General features: G+C 38.1%; 1 protein-coding gene across 1 annotated transcript in view; it reads left to right on the top strand.

Moving 5' to 3' along the window:
* arhgdig (Rho GDP dissociation inhibitor gamma) overlaps positions 1–21170 on the top strand; it is a 32492-nt gene that overhangs the window by 7525 nt on the left and 3797 nt on the right. The window contains exons 2-5 of the mRNA XM_006798030.3: positions 7351–7524; positions 8228–8311; positions 17143–17219; positions 20813–20876. Coding sequence (XP_006798093.2) covers positions 7351–7524; positions 8228–8311; positions 17143–17219; positions 20813–20876 — 399 coding nt within the window. The remainder of the gene's footprint in view (positions 1–7350; positions 7525–8227; positions 8312–17142; positions 17220–20812; positions 20877–21170) is intronic.

Below are 21170 nucleotides of genomic sequence, written 5' to 3'. Positions count from 1 at the left end.
GGACAGATTTAATATAACCTATGTCAAAATGTAACCTGTTCAAACAGAGGAGATATTTTGCTAAGCTTGACAAGTTTCCATCACATGCTACAACTTCAAAAGGAATCCATGTTAAAACACTCAGGCTGTTCCACTGTGGACTATATCCTGCTTTTTAAAATAAATGGTAATTGATTCAGTTAGTGTGACAGGTCAGCAGTCTGGAGATCAAAGAGGAGCTCTCAGATGTCAGAGAGGAAACTGGTTTAAATAGCTGCTCAGAAACACGTTTGCCCCGCAGTGTGTGTTAACAGACGAGCACATACACACTCACGTGCTGCTTGTACTGCAGGGTTTCATATGTAAATACAGGTGGCTGAATCATTCATGAAGACATGAACCATCCATATATTACATGCCACATGGTTTTAAATGTAACTATGCAAGTTTTTACTAACAATGTAAAATGATTTACTTAGGTGTTGTATTAAAATAAAACAGTCTTCAACTAGAAAGTTTGCTTAGTCTCACTGAATGATGATGAAAATCATTGTTTGGGGGTCAGAAATGACTATATTTAGATTAAAGATGGACAGCTAAGTTAACTTACCTCAGCTAGTTAGCCAGTGGCCAGTGGTGTTTGGCCAGGGCAAGCAAGGCAAGCAAGGCAAGACATACTTGCCTAGTGAATTTAAAAATAGAAATCATTAAAGCGTACTAAAGTGAAAGCAATCGGTCTCCTGGCATCTCAAAGGTTTGTGCCATAAATCTTCCTTTTTGCATTCATCCTTTAAACTATTGCCATCTTGTGGCACATGCAGCTATTGTCTCTGGAAACAGGCTTAACTCTGCTTGACTTGGAGACAACGAAATATGTCAGTTTTCTATTAACAATAACTGACGCTTGTCAAGCTGGGAGGACAGCTTTGTCCGGTTTAGCACATGCATTGTGAATAAATCTGTTATCTTTGGTGGGAGACTATTGAGAGACAGCAGTGCTAGATAAGCTGGTCCGGGTTCTGCTGAAAATAAAATCAGTCACTATTAAAAATTTAAATGAAGAAAAACACGTAACCATAATTTTTAATCTGTAAAAGTCATACCACTGTTATATGCTAATAAGTAACTAGATCAAACTAGATCATTAAAAGATTGAAGGGTCTGTTAATTAACCACGCTAAGGTTCATTATTTGTTACATAATTGTATTAAAATACTCCTGTAGGCACAAACACAGCCGCGAGTTCTAGTTCTGTGAGTCAAATTAGCTTTAAATTAGAGGTGACACAGGTACCGGCTTCAGTTTCAGTATCCACAAGTAGGTCAAAGAGGCCATGTCCCTAATAATGCATATCTTCAGGCCTTAGCACATTTTAAAAGGCAGTGTTATATAAAAAGAACCAAGGTAATTTAATCCAAATCTGGTATTGGACTAGGCTGTGCTTGTTAAGTTTTTTTCCAAGGTTGGGCATCTTAACATGGGAGTTTGACATCAGCCTGAAATAGACATTTAAGGAACTGCAGTTTTGAGAACTCCACTTCTGTGTTAGTGTTGGCGGCTGTTGCTATGCTAGTCTATAATGCTTCACAGTATATGCATATTTAATGTTAAAATCCAGGAAAAGCTCTTGGCGGTTTTGGGAAGTAAGAAATTGTTATTGCCAGTTATTTAAAAGCACGGCAGTTACTCTTGAGTTTGACCTTGTGAGTAAACTTTCTTACGATGAAAAATGTAATGACTGAATTTTTAGTGGCAGATTTAGATAAAATGTTTTGATGTGCCTAAAGTCACCTGTGGTGCTGTGTGGCAGCTGTTTCTAGCCTCATTACAAGCCAATAGGCCAACAGCGGCCTGTGCGTGTAAACTTAATGTTGTTCTCGTCCCTGCGTGGGTTGTCTTTGCAGTTTAATTTTCCTGTCAATATAAACATGACCGGTTCTTTGTCTGTGTGTGTGTGTGTTTGTGTGTGTGTTTGTGTGTGTGTGAGTGTGTGTGTGTCAGACCTGTGATTGATGGCTGTCTGTCCACTCATTCAGTGTCGACTGGGATTGCCTCCAGCCCCCTGTGACACTGTTAAAAGGATAAGTGGGTACAGCAAATGGATGGCTTATTACTTACTCGCTTAATTAAACAACGATGACTAACTACAAATGAAAAAATCATTTGTCAAGTCAAGATCATTGCTTTTAGTGCTCCAGAACAATTAACATTAGTGTGGTAAGTGATGATAGGGAATTAGCTGTCTAGCAATAACCTTACTTAACATGGGTTTAGGAAAAGAATATAACCATTAAAAATCTAGTTTTACAAACATATGTGCAGTATTAAAGCTGATTCACGATGGCTCTCTTGCTGTATATCTGGTCATATAAAACAGATGCACTTTAAGGATGATGTCACTGAAAGCAGAGTTGAAAGTGTTGCCATGGTAATAGGTGAAAGCAGCCGTGTTTGGCCCTGACTGGGTGGGGTGCTACTGTAAGTAACAGACATTCAAAAGGACAATGCACAGGTACCGCTCGGTTTGTGTGCATCTCTGTGTTTTGTGTGTAAGCAAGTGCGTTTGTGTACTCCCCCGTATCATCCAATTACCTCTACACACAGCTCTGGGGTGATGTACACTGTGTCATCTCATTATGAACAGTAAAAACAGAACCAGAGGTTATTACACGGGGCTGTTACTGGGCACTAAATAGATGTGCGTGGCACAGTTTGTGTGCGTTTTCTCTTCTACATATAATTGGGGTCTAGAGGTATGCATTGTGCATCTGTGTCTGTAACCGTGTTATGTCTTTATGTAAGAAATTATCTTTCTTCTGTCTCAATATGTTTGTGTGTCTGTGTGTGTGTGTGTGTGGTGGAAGTTAGAAAGAATGTGCTGCTAACTTCAATCATAAAATGTAATTTTTAAAAAAAAGAGAGAGAGATTTTATTCCAGCATGTCCAATATGACTGATGGGCTGTGATGAAATATAAGCAGCATGAATATAACGTTTGTCCATTAATGAGAAAATGTTTTATTGTCTTCAAAGCTACATTATTCTTTGTAAAGTGGTTACAAAGGATCAAGGATGTCTGTATCAATCTAAAGGGGAAATTAATTTTTTTGTACAATCAGCAGAAATCACATAACCATCAAACAAAATGCAATAAAAAGGCAATGCAACATGAAGAATACAGCGATTCATTCAAAAGACAGATGTCAGCTGCATGTATAGGTTTTTGAGTATATTTGTATATATTTGCACGTTGGCATATGTTATCTGCAGCCACACAGAGGCAACTTAAATCCTTTGATAAGGAGGGGCTTGTAGAGGTGGGACTAAACAGGCACCCAGCAATATGATCAATATTATCAGAATACTTCACTGACTATGCGATATGACTGCGATTGTAATTTAAACCATTTTCTTCAACTGCAAATTATGCCAACTGTCAATATCTGAGTATCCAATAAAAATGATGTCAGTTCAGTTATTTATTTGCTGCAAAATGAGATCAAATACACCAACACTGTCACTAAAACCTGTCATTAATGTTGCCATAAGATGAAGTCAGTTTGCTATCAGTCTGTCATTGAATGGGCTCAAGTTCGCCATTAAATGCAGCTTGTTTCTGATTATAGAGCAATTTACTGAAATAAATCATTGAAAATCACACATCGATTGCTCTCTATATGGACAGAAATTCACATTTAACTATTACATTTGTACTCAGCAACCTTCCTGCTCTACAGGAACATAACCAGATTATAACCAGCTGGCAGAAAACTGAGCCAATTCCCCCAAGATGTGCTCATTGACAAAGACTCATTCAGGCTGATGGCAATAGGTTGGCAATCTGTCTGCATTTATAACTTAGGCAGCAATTATGTGGAAACCTTCAACAATCTCTGAGAGCAACTGCAGTCAGTCCAAATCAAACTGGAACTGTTTGCAAGGTTGCCTCTATCAGGCAACCTGTGCAATCACCTTATGATCAAAGGTAGTTGTTAGTGAGCAACACACTCAATCTCTGGGCAACCCTTTAGTCACAATTAGTAGCAGAACATAAATAAATTCCGTGCACTCATCAGGCAGTCAGTGTACTAACCTTGCACAGGCAAGGAAGGTCTTTCAGGGTCACATCTGCAAGTTTGCTGCACATTGTACGTAGCTTCTGTTTTTGTTTTTTAGGTTCAGCGACCTGCGACCAAAGAACGTCTCATAAAAGTGCTGTTGACATGAAAAAGAAAAGCTTGTGATAAAAGTATATGCACTAGCAGGCTACATCATCCACCTGAATCTCAAAGTCCAGCTTATAATCAGTTCAGACTCCACACATGTATCCTTTATCACCACAGGGGAGATGGTCATAGGCTTCCTCCTAAAATCCACAATCATCTCCATAGTTTTTGATAAGTCCAAGAAGGACAACTTGCACTCCTTACTTAAGAATATGGTACCTGGCTTTGGCACTCATTAGTATAGAGCACAAAGAAAATCATCAAAAGAACATGTTCCTGTGGTGGTCCAGTGGAGGAAAGAATATTGGATAAAATGCCATCAACCATCACACGCTATAACCAACATATCAAGTCAGGATCAATGATATGAATCCTCACAGGTCTCAAATAGAAATATAAGCTGAAGAAAAATTTAATTAAAAAAGGGTGCAAAGGTTTTTGCACCCTCTAAATGTGCCAGAATCATATTTAGTAGAGTGCCCAATACATCATGAAAATCCTGCCTGACCTACAGGCAAGCTGGAACACATTCAGATTTGTATGCACTGATATAGGAGATTTAGTAGTCATCAATGACTGACAACAGGCCCGTAATGCCATCAGGACATTTTTTGCCCTTCTCAGCCCAGAAAAGTTTCACAACCTGCACACTGCTTTGCCCATGAGCTACATAAAATCAGTTCATCAGGGCCCACTCTGATGATTCACCTGCATTAACAAGAGTGAAAAAGGGTGTAAAGTGCTTTAGAAACTTTTAAGTTCTGATCATTTTATCACATTCACCAATCTAAAGTTTATACATGTTTATACATAAATGAGCTCAGGGACTTTGTGGTTCCTGTGAAAGTTCTGGGCTTAGTAACTAGTAGCATGATATAGTAGTTTTAAAGGCAAGTTGCCTCTTGTTTGTCAAACAATATTCTGTGCTCGGAGTATTTTTTGCCTTCAAACCCAGAGCCTGATTGGGATCATTTTAAAATTTTTAAAATTAAACTGAAACAATGTTGTTATAAATACCTAACTAGCGACAGGCAATCTAGCTTTGTTGTGGGGTGTTGCCTGGTTCATATAACACACTTGTCCCTATGTAAAAATAAACTAAACTAAAAAAAAATTATTAATTGATATCTAATGTACAAAATTCTACAACCTGTTTTAGACGTTTTGTACATCCCTGTAAATATGAGCCAGTGCTGACATGTATGTGGCATTATCTGGTCACATCCTTTCATTTATATAACTATTCCGGCCTGCAAGCATCACTCTCTGGAGGTGCACATGAGATGGAGATGCTGAAATGAAATTTTGGCTTGCAGAACACATTATCGAATGTCTGTAAATTTCAGTATTGAATCAAAATCCCTGATGAAATCAAACTCCGGATGGCTGCAGCCAGCAGACTTATGTGGAGTAAAAGGCATCATATAGCTGACATGAAGCAATCCTGCCTGTGTTGCCTGAGAAATATAACAGAAATATTTACTGCAGATGAACGTTGCTGACAGGGTTGTTCTCCTTACTTGCAATTAGATAACTGTCAGGCAGACAGTTATAATTGGCTTCTTGATAGTATACAGGTGCTTGTCAAACCTAAGGTATTTTGTTGTAATTAAGGGCTGAGTACGTTTCACATTTGATACCTGTACCAGTTCTTGGAATTTAGTACTAATTACTTGTTTATTGGTACTTTACTTGTTTTAGAATGATAGAGTGCAAATTTTTGCTTACAAAGTAATTCCATATTGTCTGATAATGTCAGTGATGTTGATGCCATTGTCACAGTGTTTGCATACAACAGTATTAAAGAGTAATCTTAGACAACTATTGCTTACTGTATACTTAGGTTTTAGGCATACTATCTCACATATGGTTAACATGTTTAGCGTAACTAGCATGCTAATAAGAAATTTCAGTGCCGCTAATGTAAAAATATTAACCACACATATTTCTGATAACAGCTTATTAGACTCCCTGGAGAACATGTCAGTGCATGAATAAACATTTCTTCATCATCATGTGCTGTGGGTTCAACTTCGTAAAAGTTGGAAGGAGGCATGCTAACATTAGCTAACATTTGGCTACCAGGTTACCAAATACAATACACCCTTTAGCTTTTATTTATTTTGTACTTGACCAGGCGTTTCTTCAGATTAGATGTGTTGCCATGGACAGCATTGCGTTTTACACTACAAATGTTTCAGAAGTGCTCATCTGTGTTAAGTTTTGAAAATTGTAATCACAACTGAGATTGTGTTTAGCTTGCTACCGCTACCATTGCTCTGTTTGTTTGTTGCTATTCAGTATGTGAATAGCATGTGAACAGTATGCTCTACAATATGTGACAAATAAAGGGCTATATGTAAGCTTGTTTCTGCAACTGAAAGAAGGAAAAACATTTTTCCCCATCCACAAGTAAAAATTTCAACTTACTAATGTAAACTTTCTGGGAAAATAACTTGAAATTAACAAAATAATTTTAACCTCCTAAGACCCGAACTCTTTCATGACACGCATTTTTAATTTCTCTTTGCTATTTGGGGTGATTTGGACCTGATGAATGTAAAAACAAAGAATTACCTGAACTCATTTTTGTTTCTGAGAAAAATGAAATCCAAATAAGAAGCCACTGATTTTAAATTCTGATAGAACAGTGGCAGTATTATGTCCTTGTAAGTGGATATCAGGCCAAATTTAGACAAAATTTAGACAACCCAAAATGTGATGTCCACATATGTGGACGCCAGGTCCTAGGAGGTTAAAAGTCAAAATTGTGAGCTAAGAAGTTAAAATTTTGACATGGCAATGTTTTCTTTTTTAGTAGCAGAAACAAGCTTCCAAAATAAATGGATGAAATACTCAGCTAGAAAATATATAGCAGCTAGTTTGTGCTAATCCTGCTAATGTAGTGCAACTGCAAGTAAACACATCTAAACATTAATAGTCCAAAGGTGTGAAGTGTAACAATATTCACTTTTTAAAAACAGATTTTTAGTGTTAATGATTTAAATATGAAAAAAAATAACATGATGATGACGGTGAGTAAAGGGGGGTGGAAATGTACATCATATAAGCACTGGTCCCACCCAGCCTGCAAACTGCAAGAAAATGTGCATCTGTAATATGATATTCTTTCTTCTTTCTCAAAGGTCTGATTGCTGAAAAGAATGACTTGCCCATCGAGGAGGAAGATGATGAGCGAAATCTCAACTACAACCCTCCAGCTCAAAAGTCCCTGCAGGAGATTCAGGAGCTGGACAAGGATGATGAAAGTCTGGTGAAGTACAAGCAGACCCTGCTGGGGCCAGAAGCAATGATGGCAGGTTGGTGTGTGTTTATTCTTTGGCCGTGGAAGAGGAAGATTCATGATTCACGCTGGTGCCCAGTCTTACTGCAGCTTTATACTTTAATACTATCCACTTACAACAACAATTTGTGATGCACAAACCTGCACATACACACACACACACACACACACACACACACACACACACACACACACACACACACACACACTTCCTACGGACCTGCTTGTCTCAGCATCTCTAACCCAGCAGCCAGTGTTATGGCAGCTGATATCAGTACAGCTCTGACTCCCTCACTGCTGTAACTCAGCACCACCTCATCTACAGCTTAGTAGCATTGAATTCTGTAAGAAAGGCTATAATGAGACAATGGAAAAGCAGCAAAGAGGGGAGATGACTTTATCATTGAAGAGAAGCTGTATGCTGAATACCGAAACTATCTCTAAATACCAGCTTGGGACAAGACGTTTTTCTAGTGCTTCTAAATGTTAGATACTGTATTTTAAGATGCCTTTTGATATTCCAGCATTAGTGCAATGGCCAGCCTCTGATTACAGATCAAATAAGTGATATCTAATGTGGCCAGCTTGTTCATTTTCCCTGCTACTGTTCATGATGTCGAGCTCAGTCAATCAGGAATAAAAGAAAAGATGAAAACTGAACAAACAAAAGCCAAGCAGGTACTTGAATTCTGCAATAATGGACTGTTTCTCCTCTTCAGACGCCTCTGGTCCTAATGTCAAGGTGACCAGATTGACCCTGCTGTGCGATGACGCACCTGAACCAATTACTATGGACCTGACAGGTACGCAGTGCCTGTTTTGTCACTTCTTCACCAAACTACTTTTCCTCTCTAACCTTGTCCAGCTGTGGATACGATAGGGTGTTGCTGTTCACTTAAACAGTTTAATGCTTTGCCCTGAAGCAAGGCATCCCATCCCACTGTGCTGCATTTTATGTGCAGTAAGACTGCAGTGGGTGTGCCAGTGCTCGAGAGAGGGGAGACAGCTAGATGTTTGCTTAGTGGACATACTCGTTTTTTCTCCCTGTGGCAAACTAAGGACAGAGAGTGATCTTTCTCATATTTAATTACAGTGTGTGCATGTGTTGAATGGTAATTGTAAGTGTATGTCACTTCCTATAAGAGACATCTGTGTGTGTGTGTATTCACAAGTCTGATATGCATGCGCTGTATTTAAGTGCATGCCGGTTTGCTTCCCCACCCTGATGTGAGGATTTCCCTGCCTGTTACAATCACAGTCACTCATACATGCACATTCACACACAGCTAATAAGAAAGGTCACCTGGTTGCTAGGCAATGCTGACTTTGTACTGTGCAGCTTCCACTAATACAAATGCAGAGCGATGAAAAGCATCTAGGAGCGCTTGTTTCAGAGTAAAAGGCTCTGCTGGACTGTACGGAGCTTGAAGAGCTTGCTATGTTTTCACATCTAAAGTTTTCAAAATGAAAATCACTGGAGTAATCTTGGGCTAAGCTTGGGTGCTGCCCATTAAAAAAAACACTGCATTACAAAGTGGCAAAGATTTTAAAAGGACACGGCATTGATTATGTACAAGATGTTCAGATAGACTCAGCTATCCAATGACTAAAGCTGTATAATGTCTACTGTGGCCTTGCAGGAGCTGAATGAAGTGTGGGACAATAGCTAAGGTGATGTCATAGTGAGTCATGAGTTTATTTCAGCGTGGGCTGTGGAAACATTTATGACAACCAGCAGGTGTGGAATATGTATGAGTTTGTCAGGGAAACAGGCTTTAATGAGTGGTAATAACGCAAATTATGGAAAATGCAGGATACTGTGTTTACTAGGTCATAATTCCTGTACTTCTCCATAGAAGTGGAATTCAAACCCCTGGAAATATCTGGAGAACCATTTCAATACAAGTGAAGACTCAGGGAGTAAAAGTTTAGTTCCTAAAAATGATTTAATTCAAGCACTGCTCTGAAAGCTTTTGTTACAATAACATTTATGCTCATCATCATAGCAAGCGGACAAAAAAACCCCTTAATAACTGATAATGGAGGCCTTGCTTTAGTCATTCCATCTCAAATCTGTCGATTTTGAGAACATTTTCTGCTTAAACGTTTGCAGATTTGCATAAAAATGTTTATGATGCAAAGATTGAACATATGTAATGAGTGCTGTGAAATTTTTAGCTTTATATATCAAATACTTTTAAAGTTATATTTGTTTTGAAAAATGGTCCAAAGACCCCCTTTCAATTTTTTTTTATTTTTATTTTTTTGCTGTGGAAATGTTTGAACGTGTCTTTTATCCTGTCTTCCTTCTCTCACCCCAACCGGTCGCAGCAGATGGCCGTCACTCCCTGATCCTGGTTCTTCTGGAGGTTTCTTCCTGTTAAAAGGGAGTTTTTCTTTCCCACTGTCGCCAAAGCGCTTGCTCATAGGGGGTCATATGATTGTTGGGTTTTTCTCTGTATTATTGTAGGGCCTACCTTACAATATAAAGCGCCTTGAGGCGACTCTTGTTTTGATTTGGCGCTGTATAAACAAAATTGAATTGAATTGAATGAATACCTCAAAACCATCTTCACTGATCTTTCTTACCATCAGAATGAATCAGGATCTGTAATTTGGGACAAATACATCAAAAAATGTCTGATAACTGGCTAGTTAATAATATATTAATATAATATAGTCCAGCACTAATAAAAAAAAGTCACTCAATGACAATAATTCGGAATAATGCTTATTTCAGTTTCACAGCACTGTAAAATAAACCACATGGAATATTTTTCAAGATCAAAGTCACAACAATGGAAAAAATGACATTTTCATTCAACTTCCACGCTGGATTGAGTAAATATGACAAACTGTACTACAAAAACAAAAATTTCAGTTCATAATGTAAAACCTGGGTCATTTTATCTCCATCTGTGTAAACCTTGGACAAACATTGGATGATTGCTGTGGAATTTTAGCATTATATAACCTTTTCTTTATCTTTGTGACTAAGAATTCATGGTAAAATTAAATTTTTCCACATGCTTTTGTTATTGTGAAATATTACTATATATCAGAAATGAGTTCAAATATGGCATTTGAGTGCACACGTCAACATTTTTAAATGTACCAAATGACTGATTCTGATTCATTTTGATAGTAAGGAGGACCAGTGGATATATCAGTATTTAATCTTTGAGATATTCATGTTCATGTTTTGAACTAAAAAGAAGAAGAAAGATTGGCGAAAGCATGACTCTACAGAGTAGCTGCAGTATAATAACACTATAAGCCATGCTGGTATCATGTTGCAGTCAGATAGCTAAAACCACTTCAGTGGATGCATTAGAGATCCCATTTTGCACTCTAGGCTGTGTTTGTATACGCACGCGCGTGTGTGTGTATTGATGTTACAGAAATGGAGAGGGTTGGAAAAAATGTAGGGTGATATTGCACAATAGTAGAGTTTACTGACCTGACAGTGTGTGGGGAGAAGAGAAAGCAGACACTCAGCCTGACTGCACGCTTGACTGGTCATCCCATCAGGGACCTTTCACTTTTGGCAAGGTTACTTGGGTCCACATCCTAACCTTAACATAGCCGTCCCTTCATTCACCCAGAGGGTGTGAAATCTATCTCGTATATCAAAGTACCCAGTCTCTGTCACAACAACAAGGTGGGTGGAAAGCAGACTTTGCTCTGTGGTCCAGTTAGATTATGTAATATATTATTCTATTCTAACAGGATTATATACAGTCATGTGAAAACTCTTTTTCATCTTTTTCAAAATCCTGTAAGAGAATTTCTGGCCTTCTGTTCATGTCTTAAAGCTCAGGTGGACTTGAGTTATGCAGCAGGACAAACACAAAAGCCAGTCGACCTCTGAATGGCTCAAAAAACCAAAAAAACAAAATGAAGGTCTTTGAGCGTCCCAGTCAGCGTTAGGAGTTTAATCTGACTGAGATGCTTTGGCATGACCTTCATGTTCAAAAACCCTCCAATGTGTCTTAATTAAAACAATTCTGCAAAGAGGAGTGGGCCAAAATTCCTCCACAGTGATTTGAAAGACTCATTGGCTTCTATCACAAACACTTGATTACAGTTCTCCCTGTTAGGGGTGGCAAAACCAGTTATTAGGTTTAGGGGGCAATCGCTTTATCGCACAGGGCCATGTAGGTTTGGATAACTTTTTCCTTCAATAAATGAATCCATTATTTAAAAACTGCATTTTGCATTGACACTGGTTATCTTTGTGTGACGAAATGAAACATGTATATGTGACAAAAATGCAAAAAAGTAAGAAATCAGGAAGGGGAAGGGCTTTAGGTAATACTGGCCTGTGTATTGAACATTGATCTTGTTTAATCACAACTAAATGAAAGGAATAATATAAATCAAAGAACGTGAATTGAAAACCACGTTCTTGCTCACATGCACTTATTTAATGTTTCTTCTTTTGAATAAACCATCTTCTACTTATCCTGCCAGTCATCAACATCTCTTTACTGTTGCCATCCATTTCAGTTTTACTTGAATGACACTTTTTTGTATTTTTTTTTTCGTCATTTCTAATTAGTTGAGTGAGCCTCGGTGTTAATGCACTGAAACACAAAAAAATGCAATTGTTTCTGCACAAAAATAGCTTTTTAAGGTTTTTTTTTTTGTATCAGTGGAAATAGCAGCAAGACTATCAGGTATATAGATAGAGATTTTTTTCCTGTGAAAAGTATAATGTTTAATAATAAATATCTTGTATTGTATGTATGTTATAAAAATCTGGTGCCAAGCCACTTTTGTCCTTTCTTATTTTTTTAAATTTTGTATTTAAACCTTATGTAAGCTTTACTAAAAAACATATAACCAAGTAGAAAAGTCTAACTTAAAGCTCTAATATATTGTATACCACATATTGCACTCTGTGTGGCCACACTGCACAAAGCAATATCCGTGACTTTGACATTTGGTGCTTTGGTGTCCTAAATGCAAGCACCGGCTTTGTTAAACTTTCATGTTCCCGGGGTTGTTTTGCTGAGCGTGCATGCTGCTGCGCATTTATTCAGACACACACTCGACACCAAGCAGCCTCTGCAACATTTATTATATTCTGTGTGTCTTATGTCAGTGATACTTCAAGGGTATATCTTTTATGTGTAATGCATATAATAAAGTCGACTGAGAGTGAACAGAAAACATGATGGTTTATTCAAAAGAACTGGATGCTAGCCTGAATATTTTACCTCAACTGTTTGAGCGTCAGAGGATGAAACAGAGGTGAAAGAGGATGAGAACTTTTACCACAAGCTGGTGTCTAATGTCCGAATGTTTGCTCTGCAACGTGTTACTGATTCGTTTTTCTGTGATTTGAGTGCACCACAATTATCATATTGTCACATCTTATACTTATCATATCTATTAGCTAAGTAGCTGGCTCCTTATTTCTGAAGGGACGACTCGTTTACACCCTTTATGACACAACCTCACCCCCCCATTTATCCAAGCTGGGGGCCAGCACAAGGAGGGTCCTAGCTTGTGAACCTGTGAAGCTGAGATTGTGTCTCTTTCTGGTCTTGAACTGCAGATGTTTTGCGTTTAAGATGAAGGTGTTTGCCACATTGGCTTAAAAAGGTGCCAGGGCAAAAATGCAATTCTTAATAACAACATTTCAGGCCCCTACTGTCATTAGCTTGCTAATAAAAATGCTTTAAGCGATGAAGGTAAAACATTTTTAGACATTTTTATAGCACTGCTTGATGTCAAATCCAATTTCACCCAGTAAATAGCAGGCACTGAATGAAATTTAGGCCATTTATTTTAAAACAAACACATTTAAAAAAATAATAATTATATATATTATTATAATCTTTGGCCGCCATAAATAAAACGTTCATTTTCGTAATCCATCATTTTATATTAACCTGGGTTACACTCCTCCACAGAGAAGCAGGAATTCACCGTAAAAAGTGGTTTTCTAGATAATGCAGTTTTAAAATAACTGGAAAAAAACATCTAAAATGAATGATGAGGTGGGAAGTGTTTGATGAACTGACCCATTCAGAATAACCTTTGCTGCTAATGATAAACGAACCCTGGACTACACACAGAGGCATAATTGTGTAGGCAGTGTTAACAGATAGTGGTGTAATCAGTCGATTATAGCCCTGACTGACATGTATCAACAAACACTGGGTGGATGTTTCTCAAATCAGCTACACGATTATCCCAGTGTGATCTTTTGACTCTTATGCAGCACCAGTATCGGGTCAAAATCATAACTTATGCAGCTGTTTTGACATTTTTCTCGCTGCTGTGCCGCTACACATCCGCCCAGCTGTTAACTACTAATGACTGCTTTGTATACGGCTGGTGAGTTTAATGTGCGCTAATGCATCATATTTAATATGAAGTGTGCATGAATTTTAAATGAATAACTAGTCTGAAGAGTGTGACACAAGCACGTGTAGCTGTTAGATTAATGGAGTGGAATAAAAAAAGTAGAAGGCTTCTCTATAGTATGATGCTCATGTAGCACCGCTGTAATATCCATGTATTATTATTATTAAATAATGACAAAATGACAGATTTGTGATTTTGTGGCATAAAAAATAACAAGTAGTGATCGCCATTGGTCCAATATGTGCAAAGTGTAAGGTTTAGGCTGAAAGCCTATGCAATCATTGGGTGTATTTGTCTGTGTGTGTCTGTGTGTGTGTAACCTTGCATGCATACTTGCTGGTGTTCATACCTGCTTGTGTTTTTTTTGCAAGAGAGAAGGGGGTGAGAACAGGTAGACAGCTTTCCAAATTGACCTATTTTCTCAGTCAGACGCTCCCAAGGGTGGCCAGCTTCTTTTCTCTTCTCTCTGTCTCCTGAGACGAGAGTAGGGAGAGGAAGGAGGTGCACAGGAAGGTAGAAAGGAGGTTATATGAGAGGGGGGGTTACAGGCTGCAGTTCAGAGAGGGAGATGAGTCCAAAGAAATGAGACAGAAATAGAGATGGAGAAGCTACTGAGGTAAATGGCATGTTTGGTTTTTATCTGATGACTTTATCTTGCAGCAACAAGAAGCTCCCAAACCACAAGGGGGTGTGCAGATTGTCAAAATTAAGACATAACCACATACTGTAGGAACAGTTAGGAGTTTATATTTATTTATTGCGAATTTAAATGTACTACATCTACGTGGATTTTTAAGATGTCTTGCTTTTATTCTCTGACTGCCTCACTTCTTCCTCGCATCATATCACTGCTATCTGTTTTTTTTATTTGCCCCATTCTTCTATCTCTCCTTCATCTCCTCCTCCTTTGCTTCCTCTTTTGTTTCTCTTTGTCCATTAGGAAGCACTCAGGACTGATGGTTTGGTTTAAATTGACATATAAAGTGATTAGGCAGTGGATGCATTTCTGATTGCTCTGTGCTTTTTCAATGGGCCAGGATGCTTTGCCACCACTGCAGTATGAACTCATTCAACCACACCACACAACTGAGACACTTTTACTATACAAAGAAACCATACTGGTTTTACCCAGTAACAATAAATAACCAGTATGTCAGAGTTCCTTTAAAGGTACAGTCAGCAATTTTTTTCAGGTTATTTCATAATTTAAAAAAAAAAGTACATAAATTAGTCATCTTCCAAGAAATTGATGCGTTTTCATAGGTTATTTTATGGAAAGTGCCATGTTCCCTCCAGTCAACCTGCAACTGACAGGTTATACAATCTCCGTAATATTAACAGTCTTCGTCCCTCACTCACACCACACAGTACCGCCATACTTGTCAATGCTCTTGTCACATCTCGTCTGGATTACTGTAATTCTCTTCTCTATGGTTTACCTCATAAATCCCTCCATAAATTGCAGTTAGTTCAAAATACAGCTGCTCGTATTATTTCCAGAACTAGATCCACTGAACATATAACACCTGTTCTTAAACAGCTCCATTGGCTCCCAATTCACCTCCGTGTCAATTTCAAGATCCTGCTTCTCACTTTCAAAACACTTCATAACCTTGCTCCTCCATATCTATCCAATCTTCTCCATACATACTTGCCCCTTCGTACACTCCGCTCTTCTTCAGCTTCCCTTCTGTCTGTTCCACCTGCTCGCCTGACTACCATTGGACTGAGAGCCTTTAGTTGTTCTGCCCCGAGACTTTGGAATGCACTCCCGCTAGATCTCCGGACCAAACACTGTCTCACCACTTTTAATTCACTACTCAAAACCCATCTGTTTAGAATTGCATACACCTGATCTCTCTTAAGCCATTTTTACCTTGCTCAGTTTTTATATTTGCTTTTATACTTTTATGACTGTTTATGTCTAAATTTTATCTACCATGTTTGCTATATATACATTTTTCTTATGTTTTTATGGTATGTTTACGTGTTACTGCAAGGTGACCTTGAGGGTCTGAAAGGGGCCTCTAAATAAAATGTATTATTATTATTATTATTATTACAATACTAGCCAGTTATACAGTAAGCTAACAATATGCCTGATAATATTTGGATAGAGCGTCCTTAAAATCGCACTTTCTCCTTGATTATATTCTCACATCCTATAATAGTTTATTCACTAAGCATCAGAGTCTAACAAAGTTATATCGACTTCAAAAAACGTTTTATTAATACCAGCTAACAGCAGATAACAGATGCTAACAGAGGCTAACATACGCTAACAGAGGCTAATTGTTTTAAGTCACTTCTTAAAATCCACTTGTTTTGATTGGCCACAGTGTTTGACTGGGAGTTGTTTTTGTATTGTATAATGTATAATGTTAAGTACTATTCTAAAGCGCTTTATAACTAAAAGTTAGCTTGGTTTGGCTAACTATGGCAAAACAGCAGCACCTGCTGACAGAAAAGTTCTCAACAACTCACCTCAATATTATTGTCATTTGTCAGAAGTGAGCTGCGCTGACTCTTTGACTTCTTTCACAAACTTTTACAGCATCCTCCCAAATAAACAGACATAGACGCTTCCAGCACTGATAGCTGAGGTAAACGGTGGACTGACAGCCTTTCACAGATAGTGGCAAAACTTAGCTTTGCTAAATACACTCAGAGATTTTATGGTGACTCTGGGGTTATAGTGTTAAATACTGCAAAATCATTAATGGATTATATATGTGTTTTTTATTCCATGATTTATTGTTGATACAATATTATTAAAATTTGTTGAAATATAGCATGTAAAAAAGTAGCAAAACACTCTAACCGGCTGTGTCCGTGATGGGGCACATCTTTTTGGTTTTGGCTGCCAAAAACATGTTTGTCCTACATCAGCTACCATAGCTAGGATTATGTGCTTTAATTGGGAGGGACAATCTGCAATCTATTAACATCTCAAGGGGAAAATGTTACGCTCTATAACTTTAAGCACATTTTCTTTTTAAATTTACTCCTTCCGATTCAGCAGAAAACATGAGAAGACAATACTGGGAATTCACTGGCATTCCTCTTTAAACAATTATATCATGGTGGTCATATTATGGTGCAATTCTCCGGTTGCTGTGTAAGTCAGTAAGCTACATTTATGGATATGTAAGAAGCAACAAGAGGGTGACCCTTCGAGTCATTTTACATGTGGAGTGAGTGATGTCATACATGTCATTAGGGATGTTTTATTGTTTCTTTGTTGTTGATTGTGCAGGAGACCTGATCGCTCTGAAGGAGAAGAGCTTCTCCTTACAGGAGGGAGTGAAATACAGACTAAAGATACACTTCAAGGTAAGTAGGAAAGATACAGTCACACAGGATATATTAAGGATGGCGAGCCTTAGTGTGGGTTACTCTGTGTGTGTGTGTGTGTGTGTGTGTGTGTGTGTGTGTGTGTGTGTGTGTGTGTGTGTGTGTGTGTGTGAGGGATGGAAACAAACAGATGGGAAGGTATCTACTGGAAGTGATTAAGAGGTGGAAAGGGAGACACAGTGCTGAGTAAGCCACCACGTGCTATAAAATCAAACCACCAAAATCAAAGCAGACCATTATCTTTTTTTAATGGGCTTTTTCAGTGCTGCTTAATTTTATAGTGCTTGTAAAGCTTCATGCTGGAGATGAAACCCTTTTAATGCTGTGGAAATAAGACTCGGTGGGAGTTTTCACGTTATCAGCTGTCTTCGTTACGTGAACACTGAGAGGCCAAGGGCAGAACTGCAGAATATGGCAGTTTGCACCAAAAGGCAAGACGTTTTTATACTGTTTACAGACAGCTCATTGCAAGAGTCTGTCCATTTTGATTCTTTGCTGGCGGTGGATTAGAGGTCACTTATGTGGAGCCATTGGAGGAGCACACTCAAGGTTGTGATCCACTCTGACACACTGAGGCTCAAAGGAAGGATACACGCAATAATTTCTCAGGGAAGATTTGTCAGTTTCTTTTTCTCCGGAGCCCTTTCATTAGCTTCCTTTCTGTCACTGCACTCTGCTACACATTTAATGCTTTCGGGGGATTTTCCACTTCAACAAACTCTTCCAGTTTCATGTTTTTTTCTGGGCTTTTATCTCTCTTGAACTATTTTCTCTTCTAACTGCATTAGCTGAATGTTCCTCTTTGTGGAAGCCCATTATGGTTTACCCAGACATATATGACACTAACAGCTCCATTTTCATATGTAACCACATTTGAAGACATGCATCAGTCTCATAGTGACCTCTCCTCAGTTATACTCTAATGCACAAAAACTATCAATACATATTGTGAGTCTTTAAAAAAAAAAAAAAAAAAAAAAAAAAATATATATATATATATATATATATATATATATATTGTACATAAAAACTGCAATACCACTCATATTTTTCTATATTTCTATCTCATAATCCTATAGCCCTGTCTTTTATTTTTACTTTATATTATATTTATTTGTTTTATTTGCATACCATGGGTCAGGAAGAAACGACATTTTGGTTCTGTATATGTCCTGTACATATCAGTTTCACACTCGAATCTCACCACAAATTCAGACTGTCTTTCACTACAACCTGGCAGAAATCAGTCCAGACAGGGGTAAAGGTTACACAGGAATCAGCCCTCAACAATCTTTTCCTGATTTTTTTTTTTTTTTTTTTTTTGGGGGGGGGGGTTCTCTTTTTGATTTATACTTTGTCTTTGCAAAGGGACAAGGTATCTGTCAGCCACAGTACAGGATACAGTGAGAACACTGTGTTCAAAGGATATCGTGCACAACTGACTACATCTCGTACTGTAAAATTATAAGGAGACAGAAACAGGTAGGGTCATTTTCCACAGCTGTCACTTCTCACACTGTGGGAAAATGTCCACTTCAGTAGCTTTTGTACTACTGGAAGTCCTCTGTGTGGTTTAGTGGAGGCAGCACACATAACCAAAATATTCTCCCACTGGCGCCTTCACACAGGCTTTGTGCTAGATAGCCGGCAGGCTAAGTTCGGAGTTGTGGTGCATGTGTGAAAGTGACTTTAATGATTGTGTTGATGTTGTAAATTTCCCTGAAAGGTTTGGATAACGTTGCTATAAATGCTGCAAATGAACATTAAATTTTTATTTGAATGTGTTTCCGTATTGCCAAGTGCATGCAGAGCTTTTTTTCTATATGTAAATGTAAAGAAAAAAGTAAATATCCAGTTAGTTATGTTTGCTCATTATGACACCAGTAACAGCCCAAATTCCTCCTAGTTTATTTGTTATATTAATAAGCCTGATGATAGCAGTGATTTAATTCAATTCCTCTTTCCTCTGTCTCTTTTAATAATGTTCCTTTAATCATTCAAATGCTACCCCGCCCAGCCTCCACACTCTCCTCTCCTCTTCCCAGCATCATCATCCTTTCCTGCCTTTCTCTTGCCTCACTTCCCTGTTCTCTTCTTTTTCACTTCATGCTCTGCCATCCACACTTCCTCACACCTCTAATCTCTTCCTTCTTTTCTCTGTTACAAATAAACCCCTCAACGTTTAGCTGTCACATTCACAATAAACACCTGAGGTGATGAAAATGTGTTTGAAACCAAGTGAATTCCCCAGAGGGTAACTTCATTAATTATTTGCCACAGAAATAAGAAAAGGTCAGAACTCAGTTGTAGTTTAGCTGCATGTAGGAACTTCCCTTGAGTCAGTAGGGATAGTAGTTTATCGCATTTTTGAAATTCGGTGGAGCTGATTGTAAGACAACCAGGAGCCAGCTCATCTATAACCCTGCGTAGGTCTCATTGTCTGAGAGTGCGAGAAATACTATTGACCTGGAGATGAAAGCTAAACATTGCTGTTATGATACAGAAGTAATTTGAATGAATCACCAGGAGCGAGTCACCCTATCACCTGGATCTTTATTGAAAAGCAAAGAGTAAGTTAGCCTAGAAAATAGGTCAGTGTGTGTCTAAGTGTGAATGTGTGGAAGTACTGGGCTTGAGGAAGGACCCAAGAGACCTTGCCCTGAAGGAAAAGGTAGAGGTGGGTAGAATAGCCAAACAGCTCAGGGAATGAGCAGCTCAGCTGTGCTGCGAGGACACCTGCTGGGCAAAGATTATCACTGCAGTTTGCTGTTATATTTAACAATGGTTTACTTCATTGATTGAATGTTTAAGGTCCCACAGACCTGATGTGTGTGTAAGGGTATGTGTAGAAATAATGACAATCCCAGAATTTCTCTCTTTTTTCCTTGAGACTAGTATTTTTTTCTCACCTCATTAAAATGTAACGAATAAAGTGAAACTTATAACCCATTTTGTGAAATGGATAAAATACAAGCTAATCAACACAAATCTGCTTAAAAAAACTACTTATGGGCTACTTATGAAAAAATTGATTTAATTTGCCAAAAGGATGCTGGATAGCAGTAAATCTCCAATAGCAGAAGTACTGTAATGATGGATGTATTAACTGAGGAAGGATGCTGCTACATATTACACGAAGCTGTTTTTTCCAGCTGTGGTCTCATCTGAATAAAAGGTAATTGTGTTTTAAGGCACTTTGCATAGTGAGTGATGAGCAATTGTAGTATCTCTGTTTGTGTCCCATGTTAGAAGATCTGGACTAAATTAGTCCACATAAGATTACAAATCTCAGTTATGTACATTTTGTTTAAGTGTCTGGTATTTTTTCTTTAATTACTTAATTTTCCTTTTGTACATAAAAATGGGTTTCCATTAATGTAGCAAAGATATCCTTAATGTTGTGTGGAGATTTCTTTTTTACATCGGTTTATGCTGCATTATGCATTATGTGAATTAGACACTCTCACTTACCTTTTGCTCACTGAGTCAGTGTGAACTGATTTCTTTTTTGGGGGGTGGGGGCAGCCTGGAAAGAGGAAATCACTAATTAATGAAACTATGTGTGTCTGCAGGTGAACAGAGAAATCGTTTCTGGCCTGAAGTACCGTCAAGTGACCTACAGAAAAGGAGTGAGAAGTAAGTTCAGTCATGAAAAAAAGTGCTGGAACACACGTCTTAACCTTTGAATCCAAGTTAAGAGGTGGATCCTATTGCCACAGGTGTGTAAAATCAAGCATCGAGCCATGCAGTCTGCCTCTACAAACATTTCTGAAAAATGGGTCATTCTAAAGAGCTCGCTTAATTCGAGCATGGTGCACCAAGTCAGTTCATTAAATTCTATCCTAAATATGTGACGATCATCTAAAGTGGTATTATTGCAAAGTGGAACCATTAAGTAACCATAGCAACTCAGCCACAAAGTGTCAGACT

This window comes from Neolamprologus brichardi, chromosome 4 (assembly GCF_056152115.1).
Source record: "Neolamprologus brichardi isolate AB-2024 chromosome 4, ASM5615211v1, whole genome shotgun sequence".
NCBI classification, from domain to species: Eukaryota; Metazoa; Chordata; class Actinopteri; order Cichliformes; family Cichlidae; genus Neolamprologus; species Neolamprologus brichardi.
This window is presented reverse-complemented; position numbering and strand designations above follow the sequence as displayed.